At 39.3% G+C, this 22685-nt stretch overlaps 2 protein-coding genes across 2 annotated transcripts; one reads left to right on the top strand and one right to left on the bottom strand.

Annotated features, from left to right (window-relative positions):
* Window positions 1-10421: 10421 nt before the first annotated feature.
* LOC137709394 (heat shock 70 kDa protein) lies at window positions 10422-12929 on the bottom strand. Its single transcript, XM_068448486.2, has one exon. It carries the CDS (start codon window positions 12574-12576, stop codon window positions 10612-10614), a length of 1965 nt encoding a protein of 654 aa, XP_068304587.2. The 5' UTR covers window positions 12577-12929; the 3' UTR covers window positions 10422-10611.
* Window positions 12930-17099: 4170 nt separating this feature from the next.
* On the top strand, window positions 17100-19502 carry LOC137708378 (heat shock 70 kDa protein-like). The gene has a single exon (XM_068447435.2). It carries the CDS (start codon window positions 17368-17370, stop codon window positions 19336-19338), a length of 1971 nt encoding a protein of 656 aa, XP_068303536.2. The 5' UTR covers window positions 17100-17367; the 3' UTR covers window positions 19339-19502.
* The last annotated feature ends 3183 nt before the right edge of the window (window positions 19503-22685 follow it).

Consider the following 22685-nt stretch of genomic DNA (forward strand, 5'->3'; position numbering starts at 1 on the left):
CAAAACGTCGCGCAAAGGCCATTTGCACGACGTGGTTGGTTTGTCACGCAATTTTCTGGTGCCAAATCAAGGATTTTACTGTTTTTCTTTTTCAACATTTACGCGACGCGGTTGATCCATCGCACAATTTTCTGGCGCCAAACCAAAAATTCATAATAAAAACTTATGAAAATAATTATATTTTAAAATTTATAATATAAAATTAAATAAAAAAAAAACAAAAATAAATTGATTTAGGTGATGAAATATTTGGATTACATCACGCAAAGATTTAAAAAATAATAATTTTTTTCATTTTATTTATTTTTGTATAGACTTTGCGCGACGAAATTTAAAGTTTTGTCGTCGCGCAAAGTGTATTTTGTAGTAGTGAAACCGACTCTATTGTTAAGCAATTAGGATTTACAACAATGTCACAATTCAACTGCCAAAGACCATTATTCAACAAACAAGTACCAAGCAATTTATTAAAATTATTTTTCTTAAAAATTCCTTATACCTTTTTCATCACCAATAAATGCATAACTATCCTTTACAAGTTTGGAAGTGTTGAAAAGTCTAGTGGGTATTGAATGCCCACATAGAAACTGAAGACAGTAGGTAGTTTTTCAATGCCCATAAAATTAATCTTGACTTGGGAGGTGAAGGAAGTTATATTGTCAAAGATGTGTGCTTGGAGTTGCTCTATAAATAGAGCACTCCGTATGCTTTCACTAGAGAGCAGAAAAAGAAAGAGAGGAAGAAGAGAGGAGAGAATACATAGAGTTATCTTTGTACTCTTATTATTCCAAATTATAATGAAAGCATCACTGCTGTCCGAGGACGTACTCCAGTCACACTGACTGTAGAGGAACCTTGTAAATTTTGTGTCTTGTTTTATTTATTCTACTGCACACACACCGTCGATTTTATAACATGTTATCAGCACGAAAAGCTCTCATGTCAGTGGAAAGCACAACGCCATAAATCCGGTGAAGCACTATCCACCTCTCACCTCAGTCATCTAAAATCTCACATAATAAAAGGTATGTCCATTTTTCGTCTCTCCCACTGCGCCAGAAGCGCCCTACCGAATTCCGGTGAGAATTGAAATTTACGAATTGAAGTCGTCACGAGATGAGAAAACTCGTACTTGACAACTGGTTTTCAGGGATCCAGAAGAATCTCATCAGACTTGGAAACCCAGATCACGTTGTTTTCGACGGATCTTGAGAACTCCCATGAATACTTGGTTGTTTGAGATGGTGATGGCAAGAATGAATCCACACAGGCTTCCCTCTCTTGTGCTTCTGTCAACCTCACTGTCATCTATGTCTATGTAAGGAGGTTCTTGCTTAACGATGCCATGTTCCCTGGGTCATGCAAGAACAACGCCAGTCTCTGAATTGAATTTGGGCAACCTCCATAACTACCTAGCTAGCCTTGTGTTTCGAGACTGGCAGAGACAGAGAAGAAAGAAAAAATAATAATAGAAAAGGGGGATTGATGGAATAGCAAGGCACATGTGAAGAAGAAAAAAAAAGGATGTTGACTGGAACCTAAGAAAAATATATAAAAAGGATTTGAATGGTGCATGACACCATTTGGTCAACATAATATAAATGGTTTATGTTGGTGCATGTCACCATGCTACATAAATAAGAAAAGTAACAATAATAAGGTTTGAATAAGTACTGACAAAAAGAAAGAAAAATAATAAAAGGAGGTATGATACTTCTTGTTATTTATGTGAATTGGTATTGGTTTAAAACCCTTTCACAAGTTCTATTTACTTTAAAGAAATTTATTTATCATGGACGGTTTTACCGCCTACCACATTAAGTTTTGATTTATGTGAATGGTGCTGAATTAAAGCCATTGTCACAAGCTTTATTTACTTAAATGCAATTTATTCATTATGGCTGGAATTACCGCCTATTGCTTTAATTTATTTATTGTACTTCTTTTTGTTACGATGAGTACATACTGGATCCGAAATTCCTTGATCAGATCAGAACCTGCAGTTTCTTGATCCTCATCATATAAAAATGATTGGACCTGAAGTTCCATCATGCAAAAAGATCGGGCATGAAGTCTCTAGATCCTCAAGATCAGGACATGAAGTTCCTTGATGAGTACCTTAAGTTTGAAGAGTCAAAGTGCCTCAACTTAATTGCAATAAAAGCCATAAGAGACTCAGTCTACAGACTATTAAATAAGGGCCAGAAGTTCCTCATGTCCATACTAAAAAATGGTTTAGCAGAAACATTTATTAAGCGGATGAAATTGATTACCCGCGATCTGCTCATGAAAACAAAATTGCCAGTTTTTACACGGGTACATGCTATTTTGCATGATGCATTATTGATTTAGTTGAGACCTGTTGACAACCATCAATACTTCTCAGTACAACTCGTGTTTGGGAACCAGCCAAACATTATACATTTACGAGTTTTTTTGTTGTGTTATCTATGTGCCTATTGCACTGTCACAACATACTGAAATGAAGCATCATTGCGGATTAGGCATTGATGTTGAACATCATCTATCATTCAATATTTAAAACCCTTGACTGGGGATATATTTACCGCGTGGTTTGTGGACTGTCATTTTGATAAGACAATTTTCCCGCTGTTAGGGGGAGAAAATAACTTCGTTCCAGAAGAATGATGAGAAAAAAAAAACCGTTCCAGAAGAACGAAAATAACTTGTCTTATTTTGATTCATGAAGCAATCAATATACAAACGAAGTGAGAATAATTGAATGATGCAACGATATGCAAATCAAATGCTAGATGCATTTAATGATGAAACGAAAGTGATGAAATCACATATACTTGCTGCAAATGTGCCTACAATAATTAATGTCCCTGTTGGACAAAATAATATGGCAGCAAATGATTTATCTGTTGCACGCCTGAAGCGTGGCAGACCCTCAAACTCAAAAGGTTCAGTCCTTCGAAAGAAGAAGAATATGGCACTACTGAACTATTGCATAACTGTCGCATGCCAGACGCATGACAGTTGTCGTAAGGATACTTGTCTCGAAAAGTTCAATCCGCAGACATGGGAATATTGATGTCTTATGCATGAAGCATGATAGACGTATAGGTTCCAATGACTCAACTCCCGAAGTGAAGATTAAAATCCAAGCTCTATAACGCTCAAAATGAGGTTATGATCCGCATTCTCTAAATTACGACTATCCTGGAAGAGATAGTGTAATGCCCTTGAAGAGGCAATGGATATCCCAAAAGAAATGAAAAGCTTTATGCATGCGCATGCACATGAGAATATGGGATCAATGATTGATGATAACCAATGGTAATTTTGGTTTTTACAAGTAACTACTAAATTCATCAATGAGCTGTGGTGATATTGAGTTCCGTTCTTTTTCCATCAACAAAATTATGGGCAAAAAATGGATAAAGGCAAATCCAATACAATTTTGTAAGAACGTGGAAAAATAGACCTATATACTTGGATATCATACAAATAGCCAAAAGATGTTGAACCTAGAAGGTTACATATGGGCATTTGTAATACCGTGAAATACACTCACATGATATGACACAAGGTTGGAAACGAGTTCGTATAAATGGAGAATTATATACGAAGGGTTATGAGTCGCCCACATCATATGTCCATAAGTAAATCCCTCAAATATACATGGAAGCGAATTGCTCTGTATAAATTCTAAAGGAAAATGTGTTATGAAGTGTAGAAAATCCATGAAGGATTCAAATTGCTTGAAGTAAGCTCCGGAAGGGTAAAGCATAAAATATGTACTCAATACCAATGGATGATATAAATTGCCTTAGTAAGTACTTTCATTATGGTATTGTTGCAACATACTAAAATCTCTTGCAAGAGTTGATGATATTAAATTGGGACTCCTGAAGAGTCAAGAAAGATTATAAAGTGTTGAGAGAAATATTGTCTCGAACTGCAGAATCGAACAATATGCCAACACGAATCTTATCCATGATATTTATGATATTAAAAAATCATATGGATTGAAGATCATGAGTTGAATACTCAAATGATTTAGACACTAAGAATGATCATTTATCTTCGCGAGGGTAAAGATAAATTGATATTTGGTCCAGAAGTACCACATCTTAGTGAAATATATGCTTTATTGTATTTAACACAATACACTGAATGAAATAAAGCTTATATATTAATATCTCCGAGAAATTACATACACATGAGTTAAAACAAACAAATAGGAGGGAACCTTCACAAATGTTGCTCATGTGAAGCCTCAGTACTCGGAAGTATCCCAGAAGGGGAAGACACCAGAAGTTGATTATTTGGAGTCTCAATACTTGGTGGAACTCTAGACAGCTAAGACAATGGATGTCTTTGGAATAAAGACTCGAACCCCCGATTGTCATTTTGAGTCCGACCTTCGGATTCCAGTAGCTGGTCGAGCTTTCTTTTCATGCTCGTAGAGTAATTATTTGCAAGCATGTGTAACACTCTATTCTCATGCTTGAGCCCTCTAATCTCTTGTTTAAGACTTGCCACCTCAGCCATTAATGATTCAACTTGGTGAGTTCGAGCAAGTAGGCGCTGGCCCATATTGGATACAGAGCCCGCACATTGAACACTGAGGGCCAATGAGTCTTGAACGGCTGTCTCATCAGACCGGTTTGAAAGGATTCTGTTATCCTTTGGAGTGAGAAGATTCCTGGCTACCACTGTAGCGGTTATGTTATTCTTCATCACAGAGTCCCCAACCGTGAGAGGACCATTAGAAGATGAGAAGGACATGCGCCATATGTTATCCTGACGCTGCTCGTCTGTATCAATCTTGAGACTCAAATCTAAACAAATATTAGATGGGCAAGCCATTTTCAGAAATGATGAAAGAAGTCAGATAAAATCTCAGAAGTGCAAGAAAGGGGAAATTTCTGCATGCAACAATTTCTGAGTGTTTATGAACAAAATTGATATCTCTATAAAAGGAGGGGCAATATGACCACTTATTCAAAAATCGAAGAGACACCGATTTTCGAATTTCAAAAGCCGGATTTCCTTGCATGACGTCTATCAACATTTCTCAGACGCAATCTCAGCTTTTGGATATCACGTGCAACTTTGTCAAAGATCTCTGATAAAGTTGAAAACGCGTGAATCTTACTGTTCTAATTACACCACAGTTGCTGACAAGAGTAAAGGCACAGCACTACTACCTGCTATTGGGAAATCCATATATATGTCAACCTCTGTCCTCCATGGTAAGGCAGAACTAAAAAATATCTAACTCTTCCTCATCTCCGAGAATGCATCTTTCACAAAGTATCTGGAAATACTCAGTTTTCTTCTTCTATGAGAATACCTCTACAAACAAGTCACACCAGAGTAAGAGTATCTCATATCATCAGGGACGAGAGCAAGAGTATCTCATATCATGCAATCTCCCTGTCCTTTCCTTTGTCCTTGTTCTTACCTGCCAAGACAGGGACAGAGAAAGCAATATGTCAGAACCTCCACTCAAACTTTCGCTGCCACCAAGAAGTGATGGTCCAATCAAATGCAAGGTTTGCATTCCACTCCTGTATCAGAGGACAAATACTACAAGAGAAGATGCTAAACCTGCATAAGGAAAATACCACTTCTGCAAGGAGAGCAAGTAAGGCAAGTGAAAATGATGCATTGAAGCATGTGGAGACAACCACAACAAACACATGTCAGTTCATCCCCGACAAAGCCTAAAATCACTTGTCACATGAAGCTCCTCATGATCCAATTGCATTCAAGATCAAGTCTAGACGGCCTTTGAAGAAATCACAAGTCCGATTCAAGATCAAGTGTCCACCAACCTTAAATCAAATTCAGCTCCAGATGAAATATGTAAATTCAGACCTTTGGAGGAAGTCTAGCAGAAAGCCCTCCAACCCAGTTCAAGAACAAGCTTGTGGAAAATTAACAACAAGTAAAACACCTCATTCGACAACTATCACCTCTAAAAGACTAAAGCAGCAGGATCAATGATCAGCCTAAATAATTTGAAATCAGGGAGAGATACTCATCAAGGGGGAACATCCAAAAATAGATCAAGATCTTAACGAGGCAACTCATGTTGATATGTGGGCATCCAATGGGGAGTGTTGAAAAGTCTAGTGGGTATTGAATGTCCACATAGAAACTGAAGACAGTAGGTAGTTTTTCAATGCTCATAAAATTAATCTTGACTTGGGAGGTGAAGGAAGTTATATTGTCAAAGATGTGTGCTTGAAGTTGCTCTATAAATAAAGCACTTCGTATGCTTTCAATAGAGAGCAGAAAAAGAAAGAGAGGAAGAGGAGATGAGAGAATACATAGAGTTATCTTTGTACTCTTATTATTCCAAATTATAATGAAAGCATCACTACTGCCCGAGGACGTACTTCAGTCACACTGACTGTAGAGAAACCTCGTAAATTTTGTGTCTTATTTTATTTATTCTACTGCACACACACCGTCGATTTTATAACAGGAAGCTGAAATCAAACTTCTAGTTAAAGAAGAAACATAAAGAACATCAAATACTCTAAAACAAATCCAGTTGACATCTTGAGCTTGAGGATGCCTATTGCCTCCACAACTACTTTATTTCCATTTCCTACGTGAACACAATAGACTTCATTTCTTGTAATTGTCCTTTTTGTGAATCCCTGCAAGGAATTGGTAATATGCATTGAACAGTAAGTGTCAAACCACCAAGAATTTGGAGGGACTTCAACAAGATTAATGTCAACACAACAAAAACATTTTCAACGTCACCTCTTTCAGTTGTCCATTTCTTGCATTTTTCACAATCTCTCTTCAAATGACCATAGCCTTTGCAAAAATAGCACATTACATTTTCCATGTTTTCCTTATAACCTTGAGGACCCTTAGAGGAGGATGGAGTATCACGCCCAGCAGAGTGACTAAAGTTTAAAGAGTTTGTTTGGCTTACCAGAGATCGGGACATATTTCTTTGCAGTTTCAGCCTTCACAAAATTCACAGCTTCATGTGTTGCTTCATCCAACTCTCCTCTTGAACACATATTTATATGAGCTCATTAAGGCTCCACTTCTCCTTCTATGTGTTGTATGAAGTCTTCAATTGCTCATAACTCTCTGGGAGGGAGTTAAGAGCCATATGCACGGCAAATGCATCCCCAACTGGTACTTCAAAAGATGTATAAGTTTTGCAGCGGCTTCAACTAGCTTCAGAATATGTTATCTAACAGTGACTCTCCCATCGAATTTTAGAGTGGTCAGAGTTGTCATGAGGTTGTCCATTTCACCCTTCTTTTGGTCACCAAGAGTGCCATGTGATTAGCTTTTTTCCATTTTCAAACTTTAGCCTCTGCTCCGTTGGCATTCAGCGTTGGTGGTCAATCCTCCCCAAGAGTGAGGTCATAGTCCATGATCAGTCCCAAGATTATCTCCACGTCGTCATGCCTCCATTTCTTATAGTTTTCTCCATTCAATGGCTCGATGGAGGAAAAAATCAGTTCAGTAGGGTTCACTGAATATGCATTTTACAGTTGTTAGAATGATCAAAATTTTCAGGAGGTAACAGAGTAAAAATGTAACACCTTTGGGCAAGAAATATTTACTGTAGAAACTTAATTCACGCATAGCTACTTAGTTCAATTTTAAACTCTCTTACAACTTAGGTCTTTGAACAAGAATTTGAACTTATTTAACATCTTTCCAAATACCATGCTCTAATTCATTAATCGAACCATTCACATGTTGTCTACTTTAGAAGAACTAATATGTATTTTATAATTGATGAATTACAATGTCATGCAATTATCATGCTGGAACAATATTATCATGAACCCATTTTGATGTAGTTTATGCAATCAATTCTCCCAAGAAATAATCACACGGTCTTTCTGAGATCCTTGTTTATTCTACAAACACACAAGAACACGGTGATGTACGGATATAGATTGGAATAATGGTAAAATACCAATCCAAGCGAGACTAAAATGGCTCTGTTATCAAATGTTAGATTATAACGGTTAGTCTGTTACGAGGATTACAAATAATACATTTATTTATTTATTGTTTTTTTTTTTTTTGAGAAACCTAGACGGTACGAGGAAAATTTTTATTGATAACGAAAAAATAAGTTACACCTAATCAGATGGGATATAAATCTTACCCCTTAGAAAACATAGACAACAAAAAGGAATACACGAAAAACAAAGAGATGACATAAACTTTACCCTTCTAGAAACAAAAACAAGAATGATACAAAGAAAAGAGAGGGGACATAAAACCTAACCCCTCTAAAACTAAACCTAAAAGTCTAAACCTGCAAAACAAGTTAAACAACATCATAAAGTTAGGAGAAAAAAAATAAAATAAAAAGTGAGACAAACCTAAATGTCAACATGCACATTAATTTGAAAAGCAGTAGCCAGACAAACCAACATAGCAGCATGAGCCGCCATCGGAAGAGAATCATGTCATGTTAAAGATGGAGAAGACGAGCCCATGATAACAAATATTTTCAGCAACAAGATTTCCTTCGCGATATATGTGAGAAACGTAGAAAGCATTTTCCGAATGCGATCCAAACAAATAAACTATTGTGTACGAAGAGGCCAACGAGGATCAAAATCATACAATTGAAGAGTATAAATAATACCAGAATTGTCACTTTCTGACCAAAGACAATGCTAACCCCGCTGATATGCAAACTCTAGAGCAATAATAATTGCTGATAACTTTGCAAAAAGAGAGTTGCAATGAAAAATCCACTGACAGAAACCTCTAAGAAAACGACCATGGCAATTCCTGAAAACTCATCAACAAGTATCATGACCGGAATTTCCTTTAGACAAACAATTTGTATTAAGCTTAACCCAAGGAAACCAAGGAGGAGACCAAAGGACAAGAAGAATAGTAGGTGCCTTGCGAGGGATAGGTCGGATCCCCAAAGAAGAAATGATCCGAGTGTCAAAACTCTGAGAGTAACCAGGAATAAATTTTCCACCATGAACAATCGCATAATTATTAGATATGCAAAGACGATGAAAATAGATTGGACGACCCAAAAAAAATAAACTTAGTTCATGCCTTCCAAACCCATAGATTGTGCAACTATTTGGAAAATTTCTTATGGACATAAACATCCCAAAAAATAGCCAAAGAATCTGAAAAGAGGCAAAGAGGTACCAAATTGACATGCTAACCACCTCCAAAGTTGCCTAGATATCCAACAGCCGAAGAAAAGATGAGCAGTAGATTTGTGACATTCCACATCGCCTAGGGGAGTGATCCTTATATGTATATTCCCATCCCTACCTAGCACGAGGCCTTTTGGTAGCTCACTGGCTTCGGGTTCCATCGGAACTCCGAAGTTAAGCGAGTAGTGCGCGAGAGCACTCCCATAATGGGTGACCCACTAGGAAGTTCTCGTGTTAGTTCCCAGAAACAAAACCGTGAGGGCATGGTCGGGGCCCAAAGCGGACAATATCGTGCTACGGTGGAGTCGGGCCCGGGATCTGACAAGATTCTTCAGAATTACGACATAAACAACAAATAGATGCCAAAGAAATACCATGTCGTTGTAGCGCAACCTCGGTAGGAAGTTTATCATGAAAAAGCCTCCAAACCAATATAGATAGTCGTGGCGGAATAAAATGTTGCCAGATAACCTTAGCCCAAGCACAATCACTATGTCTCCTTTGAATAAGGTGATAACCAGAAGAAAAATTAAACTTCCCATCAGGTGAGGGCTCCCAAATCAATTTGTCATCCTCAACATTTAAAGGCAAAGACATACGTAAAATCTGTTGAGCCATAGAAACGAATAAATTAATAAAATAATCTGGCAAATACCAACTTTGTGCTTCAATAACATCTGAAACCTGCGGAAGAACTTTAGGAGAAATGACCAAAGATAAAGAAGGGCTGATAAAAAGATGGAGAAGACAAGCCCATGTTAACATCTGAAACCCGAGGAAGAACCTTAGGATTACAAATAATACAAGGAGTTCTTTGTGATCATACATATATACAAGTACGCACGTTGTCTTACTGAAGAGACACCAGCATAAATATTAGAGATTGTAAGGTTATGCACAATTAGTGTTTCTACTGAAATACATGTACCTGAAGATACCATTGGAGTTGGGATGAATGCACAGGGAAACACACGAGAGAGGCTTTCTACTCACGCAGTGCCTTATACTCAATACTAGTGATAGGTGTAGTGATCAAGTGAATGCATAAGCTTGTGTGAGAGGTCTAGTGATCAAGTGACCGTATAAGCTTGTGAACAGGAACGTCCCTTTAGCATATTCCTAACTGAATTCCAGCTATCAGTTAGTGCCTTAATAATCTACACGACTAACAGGAAATCAGTTCTTCCACACGGTTCTTATCATGATCTGAGAGAGTCCAAATAGAAACCTAAAAAATCAGTACATTCTTTGAAATTTGAGGAAACGTGGTTTTAATTTGATTCCAGAAGACGCTGAAACATAAATCAGTAATAATATTATACAAACCCTCTCATAATTCCTATAGCTACAGCTCTGCATTATTCCACATCTGCTAACTCAAGATAACTCAGCATAAAAAGAGCAGAGTTCACAAGCTGAACGTCGCTTAGAAACCTCTTCAAGCTTAATCAACCTCTTCAATCTTAGGTCCGGCTCCTGATCCACCACCAGAGCTAGCGTTTCCACCTCCAGGCATCTGAGCACCACCGCCCATCGGCACATCCCCACCAGCACCTTGATACATTTTGGCAATAATCGGGTTGCACAATCCCTCCAACTCCTTTTGCTTATCCTCAAATTCCTCCACCTCGGCCAACTGGTTCCGGTCTAGCCACTCGATTGCCTCGTCAATGGCCTTCTCAATCTTTTGCTTGTCTGCAGGATCTAATTTTCCAGTGATCTTCTCATCCTTGATGGCGTTCCGTATGTTGTATGCGTAATTCTCGAGGGAGTTCTTGGCATCTACCTTCTTCTTCACCTCCTCATCTTCAGCCTTGTACCTCTCTGCCTCCTGCACCATTCTCTCAATCTCTTCCTTGCTCAATCTTCCCTTGTCGTTGGTAATGGTGATCTTGTTCTTCACTCCAGCAGTCTTGTCTTCCGCCGACACATTCAAGATACCATTTGCATCAATGTCAAAGCAGACATTGATCTGAGGGACACCTCTTGGCGCCGGAGGAATGCCCGTGAGTTCAAATTTACCGAGGAGGTTGTTGTCCTTGGTTCTAGCCCTCTCTCCTTCATACACCTGAATTAACACTCCTGGCTGGTTGTCGGAGTAGGTAGAGAAGATCTGCTCCTTCTTGGTAGGAATGGTGGTGTTTCTCGGAATCAAGACCGTCATGACACCACCTGCAGTCTCAAGACCGAGGCTGAGAGGAGTGACGTCGAGAAGCAACAAATCTTGGACCTTCTCATTCCCTTCGCCGGTTAGAATTGCAGCTTGAACAGCAGCACCATAAGCAACGGCCTCGTCAGGGTTTATGCTCTTGCACAATTCCTTGCCATTGAAGAAATCTTGCAAAAGCTGCTGAACTTTAGGAATTCTCGTCGACCCACCAACCAAAACAACCTCATCAACCCGACTCTTGTCGATTTTGGAATCCCTCAAACACTTCTCAACAGGGTCCATACACTTCCTAAACAAATCCATATTCATCTCTTCAAATCTCGCCCTAGTAATTGTAGAATAGAAATCAATACCTTCGTAGAGCGAATCAATCTCAATGGTGGTCTGAGCGGTGGAAGACAGAGTCCTTTTCGCCCTCTCGCACGCAGTCCTCAACCTCCTCAAAGCTCTGGCGTTGCTACTAATATCCTTCTTGTGCTTTCTCTTAAACTCTGCCACAAAGTGATTGACAAGCCTGTTGTCAAAATCCTCACCACCAAGATGAGTATCACCAGCAGTAGCCTTCACTTCGAAGATCCCCTCTTCAATTGTGAGCAAGGAAACATCGAAAGTCCCGCCACCGAGATCAAAAATAAGAACATTCTTCTCGCCACTCCGAGATCCCTTCTTGTCAAGACCGTAAGCAATGGCAGCAGCAGTAGGCTCGTTGATAATCCTCATCACATTGAGCCCGGCAATGGAGCCCGCGTCCTTTGTGGCCTGCCTCTGCGAGTCATTGAAGTAAGCAGGTACAGTGACCACAGCATTGTTGCAAGGGTGACCCAAATAAGCCTCGGCAATCTCCCTCATCTTAGTCAGCACCATTGACGATATCTCTTCCGGCGCAAACTGCTTCTCTTCGCCTTTGTAATTTACCACAATCATGGGCTTGTCGCCAGGACCAGCAACGACCTTGAAAGGCCAGTGCTTCATGTCGCTCTGGACAGAAGGGTCGGAGAACCGCCTGCCGATGAGTCTCTTGGCGTCGAAAACGGTGTTTTGGGGGTTCATAGCGACCTGGTTCTTGGCTGCATCGCCGATCAAACGCTCCGTGTCGGTGAAGGCGACATAGGATGGGGTGGTCCTGTTTCCCTGGTCATTGGCTATGATCTCAACGCGGTCGTTCTGCCACACCCCGACGCAGCTGTAGGTGGTGCCGAGGTCGATGCCGATGGCCTTGCCTTGCGTCTTTGCAGCCATGGACAACAAATCAGTGAGAAACTATTGAATAACTGGTTTATGAAAACAACGAAAAAGGAAGCAAAATCTGGTTGCTCTTGAAATTTGAATTTTGTGGTTGTCTGGTATGCTTTTGGTTTGACGGTGAGGCAGGGTTTGGGGGTTCAAATTTATATGGGTGAGTAGGGTTCGTGGAGGGCTTCATGGGAGAGGAAGAGAAGGTGGTGGAAGGGACTGGGAGGTTGTCAGAAAAATCAGTGGGAGATGTCGAACCGCCGAAGGTCACACCAGAGACTTCTGGAGAGTGGTTCAACTCTGAGTTGGCTTGTTTGCTTTTTCCACATATGTATGATCCAATTAAAATAAAACACGCAGCCGTTCTGTTTTGAATGGTAACTTTGGATTTTGTCTTCTTCTATATGATTTATTTGAAAAAGAGTACCGTTATTTATACTATATTTTTATACTATTTAGGCGGCATTTGATGTAGACAGCTACATCATTTGAATTAATTAAATTTTTTAATTTAGTTCATTATTTAATAAATTAATAATTAAGAAAAAACTAGTTAATTAAATGATGATTATGGTATACGAAGAGTCTTTCTCCTTCATTTTCTTGAATTTTGTAAATTTTTCAAATGATATACTTAAGAGTAGATTGTATATAGGTATATTTACATCCTCAAATAATGACCTCAAAAAATGCTCTGTCAGATGTCAATGTGCTCAGCTTCAAAACGAAAAAAAAAAAAAATTAAATTAATCACAAAATTAAATTGCTTTAAGGGACATAAACTTAAGAACACAAAAAATAAAAACATTTCGAAATCATATATTCTTAATCATATATCAGAATTAAATTCAACCATTTTTATCATTTTTGCCAAAGATCAAACCTTTTTTTTATCAACATTTCTTTCCCTTTTGATTATTATGGGACAATGAATCCTTTCTTTTGAATAAATAGAATCAAATGGATTCATATTGGTACGACATGACCTGTTAACAAAGGTTAATTTCGATCCATCCGAACATTCATTTTCAGGATATACGAAGTATGAGATTTCAGTAAGTTGATTATTTTGAAATCTTTAATCCATTTTGATCCACGCCCACTTGTACTTTCTTTATTTCTTTACCTTTTGCAGAGATGTTTGTTTGGAATATTGGTGCAGCCCAAACATGACTCTCTGAATCCAATTCCTAGAATTAGTTTTGTCCAAACCAGTTTTGTGTAGAAAATGCAGCCTAGTAGAGTGAGGGGGTACTTTAAGTTGTTAATTTTTTAACACAAGTATGTCACCATTTGTACAATGACACCAATCTCTCCTCCGAAGGAAGTGTCTTCCTCCATTAATCTCCACTCCTACTAACTGAACAAAAAAAAAAAAAAAAAAAAAAATCTATGTCCTCAAATCCATAATTTGACTTTGAAAAAGCATAATTACATTTAAACTTCTCAAAATATTACTGGTGTCTCACATAATTCCTTAAAAGTCAAATTATCACTTAACCTCTTGAATCTGAACTCATCAATGTTGGATGCTGAGAAACAAGTGGCGATCTTAAAATGTACAAGAAATTGGTGGTACAAAAACAGAGGTATTTTGAAATACCTCATTTGGTGCAGAAAGGTCCTTGTCGTTGTTACACATTCATCGCCACCAAGCTTCGAACCCTATCCTTGTAGGTACCACCCATGCGCAAAAGCACATAACCACAAGGCTAGGAAGAAGCATGGTGCCCACTCTTGAAAAACAAACAATTTATTATCATCAAACATACTTGAACGGTTTGGATTTGGAATAGGGTGGTGCTATTAACACAATCATTCTTACATCTTACATAGGCTTTGTTAATTTTGTTATTTGATTATCTTCAATTTATTTGATGATGTGAACTGCCGACAATGGCAGGCGACTAAGGGACTAGAATGGTCCCTGCGCCATCTTGCCTTTTTTTGTCACATCCTAGTCTCGGTTCCGCCGTAGTATGATATTGTCCGCTCTAGGCTTACCATTCCCTCACGATTTTGTTTCTGGGAACTCAGACGAGAACTTCCAGTGGGGTCACCCATCTTGGGAATGCTCTCACCCGAACTCTCTTAACTTCGGAGTTCCGATGGAATCTGAAGTCAGTGAGTCCCCAAAAGGCCTCGTGTTATAGGGAGGGAAGCATGTATGTATAAGGCACATTACGCCCTCTTTGTTGGTCAATGTGGGATGCTACATTTTTTTCTTCTTGCTACTATAAGAGATGTTGATGTTGCATATCAGTCTCATACCCTTAAAATTTAAGTGTTTTCTCAATCCAAACCCTTTCTGTTCCAAGCAATGCCTCATTTTTCTCTCCATCTCTTTTACTACGGTGCAATCTTCACTTGCCTTCCTCTTATTCTATCAACTTTTCTTTAGCTTTAACTTATGTATTTATTCTTTAATTTTGATTACTCTTTACCTCATATTAGGGTTTATGGGATTGTGTAATGTTTTTAGTTCTCTTCTCTCCATTGAATTTAGAGTTTTTCAATTTTTATACAAATTACTCCAATCTTGCATATTATGAGTTCACATTACCTATGTATATGAGAGGTTCTTCCGCACATAAAATTTTCTAGAACTCCGCCACTAACAGTCGATAGATCGTTAACTTTGTACTATACAATGTTGTTGACTGTCGAGTGATTGGGTCTCCCGCTCCACAACAATGGAGCAAAAGCTAATGGTCAATGGATGGAGTTAACACACTGAAACAGTATACAAGCTATAAATGAACTATGTACTGAAACAATAAACAAGGTATAAAGTATAATTTATACTATTCGTAAGAATTTAAAGTTTGTCAATCTCTTTTGAAATCACTAAGATGCAACTCGGAGGGGTTGGATGGTCAACCCAATTCTAATATATTCTTTTATAATTTGGGTTTGGGTTGGGTTTCATCTGGGTTTAGTAGGGTTTGGATTTTAATTGAGTCCGGATATTCTAGATGTGTTCGGATTCATCAACCTTATCAAGTCCAATCGTATAACTCCTTGTTTTGCATGATTTTCAAGTTTTGAACCAAACAACGTCAATATTAGTTAAAATTTCATTTGCACATCATCATCCGCACAAAAGTTAAAACAAACAACTTGGAGATTCTTTCTAATGTTTCAACCATGCAAATTTGAAATTAAATACAAGGCGTACACCAAAGAGTCAATCAAAGAAATGTAAAAGCAACACTATAATTCATTATCCATATGAAGATGGACTATAAAGAAGTACAGTCATTCCAAAACTTATACATAACTCATATACTATGCAGTGGGATGGTAACATGTGCATGGGTAAATTCGAGCTCAAAATCGAGTTGTGTTTGGGTTGACATGGGCGGGCAAGACATCAACTCAACTCAACCTAATAAATGATCAGGTTGAGGGAGGGGTTTTTCTTTATTCTAACCTACCCGATCGGTTTTAAAATCGAGTTGAGATTCGGGCTGACCCAACCCAAGTTGCACCCCAAAGAATCACCCATATTTTCCCTTTTGCTGCCATTACTTGCACTAAACAACATTTACATAAAATAAAATAAAAATAAATAAATAAATAAATAAATAAAAAGATAAACTAGTAATTTTCATTGATAGTGGGTATTAAAATTAAATAAAATTAATTCAAATCGAAACAAGAGTGTATTTCATTGGTTATTTTAGCACGTCGGGATTGAGTTTGGATCTTTCAACCCGTTAGCTTAATGATATGACATAACACATGTTAACACAAGTATGATAAACATGACCTATTTACCAAATAAACTATCAACCCTCGGGTGGTCCAAAGGAAGTTCGGGCTCGGTATAGGTTTTCTAGAATTTTGAATTGTTTAAAAAAAAATGTTTTATATTCACATATCACGCGGTAAAATAAAAATTAGAACTAAAAAAAATTGATGCTACAAACACTAAATTTGTGCATACATTCTTAAAAAAAAAAAAAAAAAAAAAAAAACAAAAAACAAAAAAAAGCGGACCAGTTGATGACTTCAATATGCAGTCCATTTTTTCGGAAGTCGAGAAGACTCATAGAGACATCGAACTCAGAACGTGCCTTATGGAATACTTCGTCCTCAACCATTTGGTCACCCCATGATGCATTAAATTCTAATATGAATTAATTATAAAATTAAAGGAAAACTAATGAAAAATGTTTGAAATCTTTGAGTTTTAACGATAAAGACAAAATAAAAGGTAAAACGAATAGTACCAAGATTAACTTTTTTGTGTAAAATGTGTTTTTTCGTTAAAGCAAACAATCTCGAGAACTTTTCGTTAAAGTTCTCTAAAATTAATTGGCGACACATTATATGAATATATTACGTATGCATAATAATAATAATAATAATAAAATTCTCTAAAATTAATTGGTGACATATTATATGAATATATTACGTATGCATAATAATAATAATAATAATAATAATAAACGATAATGCACAATTAGCTAATTAGCCCAAACGTGTTGATAAGCCCAATTCCCAATCCCTCCCAAACCCAAATCCAAATGTGGAAAGTTGCACATTGGTTCGATGTTTCCAGATCTCTCTGGTTCCTTCCTTCTTCCCTCTTTTCTTCTTCTATACTTCTACATACCTCTCGAAATTTCTTGCCCTCCTCCTTCGTACCGGACACCCAATGCCTGTATATATGCATTGCCATGGTCTCCCAGACAGACCATCAGGCAAACAACAACAGAAAAGCTTACTGCACCCATTCAACAACCCTAATCCTTCTTTTAAATTTTTTCCTGATTTCTTCTTTTCTTATTCATGGCTTCAAAGACGCAAGGCAAGGCCATCGGCATCGACCTCGGCACCACCTACAGCTGCGTCGGGGTGTGGCAGAACGATCGCGTTGAGATCATAGCCAATGACCAGGGAAACAGGACCACCCCTTCCTATGTCGCCTTCACCGACACGGAGCGTTTGATCGGCGATGCAGCCAAGAACCAAGTCGCTATGAACCCCCAAAACACCGTTTTCGACGCCAAGAGACTCATCGGCAGGCGGTTCTCCGACCCTTCTGTCCAGAGCGACATGAAGCACTGGCCTTTCAAGGTCGTTGCTGGTCCCGGCGACAAGCCCATGATTGTGGTAAATTACAAAGGCGAAGAGAAGCAGTTTGCGGCGGAAGAGATTTCGTCAATGGTGCTGACTAAGATGAGGGAGATTGCCGAGGCTTATTTGGGTCACCCTTGCAACAACGCTGTGGTCACTGTACCTGCTTACTTCAATGACTCGCAGCGGCAGGCCACAAAGGATGCTGGCTCCATTGCCGGGCTCAATGTGATGAGGATTATCAACGAGCCTACTGCTGCTGCCATTGCTTACGGTCTTGACAAGAAGGGATCCAGTACTGGCGAGAAGAATGTTCTTATTTTCGATCTTGGTGGCGGGACTTTTGATGTTTCTTTGCTCACAATTGAGGAGGGGATCTTCGAAGTGAAGGCTACTGCTGGTGACACTCATCTTGGTGGTGAGGATTTTGACAACAGGCTTGTTAATCACTTTGTGCAGGAGTTTAAGAGAAAGCACAAGAAGGATATTAGTAGCAACGCCAGAGCTTTGAGGAGGTTGAGGACTGCGTGCGAGAGGGCGAAAAGGACTTTGTCTTCCACCGCCCAGACCACCATTGAGATCGATTCGCTCTACGAAGGTATTGATTTCTATTCTACAATTACTAGGGCGAGATTTGAAGAGATGAATATGGATTTGTTTAGGAAGTGTATGGAACCTGTTGAAAAGTGTTTGAGGGATTCCAAAATCGACAAGAGTCGAGTTGATGAGGTTGTTTTGGTTGGTGGGTCGACGAGAATTCCCAAAGTTCAGCAGCTTTTGCAAGATTTCTTCAATGGCAAGGAATTGTGCAAGAGCATAAACCCTGACGAAGCCGTGGCTTATGGTGCTGCTGTTCAAGCTGCAATTTTAAGCGGCGAAGGAAATGAGAAGGTCCAAGATCTGTTGCTTCTTGATGTCACTCCTCTCAGCCTCGGTCTTGAGACTGCAGGTGGTGTGATGACCGTCTTGATTCCGAGAAACACAACCATTCCTACCAAGAAGGAGCAGATCTTCTCTACCTACTCCGACAACCAGCCAGGAGTGTTAATTCAGGTGTATGAAGGGGAGAGGGCTAGAACCAAGGACAACAACCTCCTTGGCAAGTTTGAACTCACGGGCATTCCCCCGGCGCCAAGAGGCGTCCCTCAGATCAATGTCTGCTTTGACATTGATGCAAATGGTATCTTGAATGTGTCGGCGGAAGACAAGACTGCTGGAGTGAAGAACAAGATCACTATTACCAACGACAAGGGAAGACTGAGCAAGGAAGAGATTGAGAGAATGGTGCAGGAGGCAGAGAGGTACAAGGCTGAAGATGAGGAGGTTAAGAAGAAGGTGGATGCCAAGAACTCGCTTGAGAACTACGCATACAACATGCGGAACACCGTCAAAGATGAGCAGATTGCTGGAAAATTAGACCCTGCAGACAAGCAGAAGATTGAGAAGGCCATTGACGAGGCAATCGAGTGGCTAGACCGGAACCAGTTGGCGGAGGTGGAGGAATTTGAGGACAAGCAGAAGGAGTTGGAGGGATTGTGCAACCCGATCATTGCCAAAATGTATCAGGGTCCTGGAGGAAATGTGCCGATGGGCGGTGGTGCTCAGATGCCTGGTAGCGGATTTGGAAACACTACGTCCGGTGGCGGATCAGGAGCCGGGCCTACGATTGAGGAAGTTGACTAAAATTGAGGGTTTTGGTTTAGTCGGTTTTCTTCTCTGTTTGTGATTCTGCTTGAATAATTGTTTACAAATATGCAGTGTTTTTGTTAATGTCCTAGATTTAAAATGATGTAAACTTTCTTTTCCTGGCATATTATGTTTATTGCTTGATTAGTTGTGTGGTGCAATGGTTGCTTGGTCTCATCTAACACTTTCATTTGCTTGCTACATGTTCATTAGGATTTAGGGTTTATGGTGGTCTGTTAAAGCCACTCATTTGTGGTGGTTCCACTGCCAAATGTTCTAAGAGGTACCCACGTAATTTGCTCCATCATAAAATGCACTAACATGTGGGATTTGGGTCCCATCCAAAGAGAATCTTAGGGATCTTATTCGTTCATTTTACGTCATGCGATTAGAAATCATTTGGACATTTTTATTTAAATTTATACACAACAGCATTTAACAAAAGCTGACCGAATGATGTACGATGAACTAATAGGATGTGAGGATCTCTAACATCCTTGTAAAACGAGGATCTGGAGAGGATCCTTATCCCTAAGATGTGTACCTACTTAAATCGAACCAGAATGTAGTGCCATTGGTGCATTGTCTGTTCTATCATTTCACAAGCGAGATGCCGGAAGCCACTCCAAACAGTATATTTTCGGGGAGATGATATGATTGTGGAAATGGCCGCACTCACACACTTTTTAGTTGACATTTGACAATGAGTGAACATAAACCTTCAGGACTTAAAGCCTTCGCATCTTATCATTTATGTTGACAAATGTGTAAGTTGTGTGATGACGAGGAGTGGGCGTAGGAGACTCGGTTGGAGGCCGCGTGACTGAGCACATCATGTATTCCTTCCTTATCATTGTGTTTTTAATTGCTTCCTTTTCCCGCGGTTTTCACACACTGTTCATCATGTTTTGCATTATGTCCCTAATATTACAACATTTGTATGCATTAGAGCTGCAATTTGCTATTTGATCATCACGTCTTCAAGACGAGATGATGATCATCATGTTGAATAAGAAGAGTATCCAAGATAACTCTAATGATCCTAAGAAGAAGAAAAATAGAGCACACTCTTAAAGAAAGCTCACAAAACAAACTAATTAGCAAAGCTTTTCTTATTTAGCTCTAGGCTTTGTTTTTCCTTGGATGATTTACAATGCTTGGGGACTTGGGTATTTATAGCAAACCAAATGAAAGCTACACCACACACTTAATTAAACTAAGATTATTTGCTACCACACAAAACTCATTAATTGCACCTAATTTTTTCCACTCAACCATACCTAACATTTATTCTACCTAACATTGATTCTCAACACTCCCCCTCAATGTTAGCTCTCATTCTTTGCACTGTGCTGAGCAGACAGCGAAAAATTTCGAGCTTGCCTGTACTTAAACTTTTTGTGAACAAGTCCGCAACTTGATCATTCGTCTTGACCTGTCTCATCTCAATCTCTTCTTGTAGAACCTTTTCTCTGATAAAGTGGTAGTGCACTTCCACATGTTTAGTTCTTGCATGAAAGACTGGATTTTCCCCCAAGCAAATGGCCGATTGGTTATCACAGTACAATGGTACTGGATAATCTACTGGTTGATGTAGATCACTCATCAACTGTACCAGCCATGCATTCTCTTGAGCTGCCATTGCTGCAGCTCTATACTCTGCTTCTGTGGTTGACAAAGATACTGTTGGCTGTCTCTTGCTACACCAAGAGATGGTTCCTGTGACATCCCACATCGCCCAGGGGAATGATCCTTATATGTATATTCTCATCCCTACCTAGCACGAGGCCTTTTGTGGGTCGAAACTGCAGACACGTAAGCCCACAAGAACAAAACCGTGAGGGCCCTTGGGCCCAGAGCGGACAATATCGCGAGAGGTGGAGGCTGGGGTGCCATAATTTGGTATCAGAGCCTAACCCTGGTCGTGTGTGCCGACGAGGACGTCGGGCCCTTAAGGGGGGTGGATTGTGACATCCCACATCGCCCAGGGGAATGATCCTTATATGTATATTCTCATCCCTACCTAGCACGAGGCCTTTTGTGGGTCGAAACTGCAGACACGTAAGCCCACAAGAACAAAACCGTGAGGGCCCTTGGGCCCAGAGCGGACAATATCGCGAGAGGTGGAGGCTGGGGTGCCATAGTTCCAGAACCAAGCTTAAACACATACCCAGTTGTTGATCTCCTGGTGTCATGATCTCCCGCATAGTCAGCATCACAGTAACCAACTAACTTGCAGTCTTCACCTTTCTTGTACAAAAGACCATAGTCAATTGTACTCTTCACATATCTTAGTATTCGTCGAACTGCTTCCAAATGAGGCTTCTTTGGATTTTGCATGTACCGACTCATCACACCAACTGCATAAGAAATGTCAGGTCGAGTCAAGGTTAAGTAGATCAGACTACCTACCAATTGTCGATACATTGTCGCATCTTCCAAATCTTTTCCTTCATGTGCACACATTTTGGCGTTTGGTTCCATCGGTGTCAAAATTGGCTTGCATTCGAGCATCCCAAACTTCTTCAATAAATCTTTAGAATATTTTTGCTGACAGAGAAATATTCCTTCTTGTGTGCGATCAATCTCTAGACCAAGGAAGTGCTTGAGTTGGCCAAGTTCCTTTATCTGGAAACAGACTGATAAATTCTCCTTCGTCCGAAGAATTTCTGCCTCATCATCACCGGTTATGATCAAGTCATCCACATACACTAGCACGATAGCTAGCTTTCCTTCATTGGTTTTGACAAACAAGCTGGAATCTGCAGGTGTTACTGAATAACCACTTTGTGTTAGAAACTCTGCAATCTTACCGTACCACGCTCTTGGTGCTTGTTTCAAACCGTAGAGTGCTTTCCTTAACTTGCACACGTACTCAGGATGAGCTTCGCTTTTAAAGCCCATTGGCTGCATCATGTAGATCTCCCGATCTAACTCTCCATGTGATGCGTGATTTAAACGCACACAAACTAAACCCTATTTGTGACAATTGTAGTAATGATGTAAGTAGGGATCGTTCTAACCGGGGATTAACTAGGGATGCTAAACACTTGACTCAATTAAATAAAACTAACTTTTAAAACACTAAGACAAGCTAAAAGACTCAAAACAAGTTCAAAAGACTCCAAATACTTAAAAACATAAAATAAGACAAATCAAATGATTAAGACTTAACAAAATAGGGGGGGGATTGTGGTTGGACGAGATTAAACTAAACGGACAGATTATAATTTAAAACAGATAGTAAAGATGAATGTGATGAAAATATGGATGATGGAATAGCTAAGGGGTTTTTCTCCACACATATTACACTTGCATACAAGATTGATTTTCGGTTGGTCTTT

This window comes from Pyrus communis, chromosome 17 (genome assembly GCF_041283825.1).
Source record: "Pyrus communis isolate YQ-2024b chromosome 17, ASM4128382v1, whole genome shotgun sequence".
In the NCBI taxonomy this organism is placed as follows: domain Eukaryota; kingdom Viridiplantae; phylum Streptophyta; class Magnoliopsida; order Rosales; family Rosaceae; genus Pyrus; species Pyrus communis.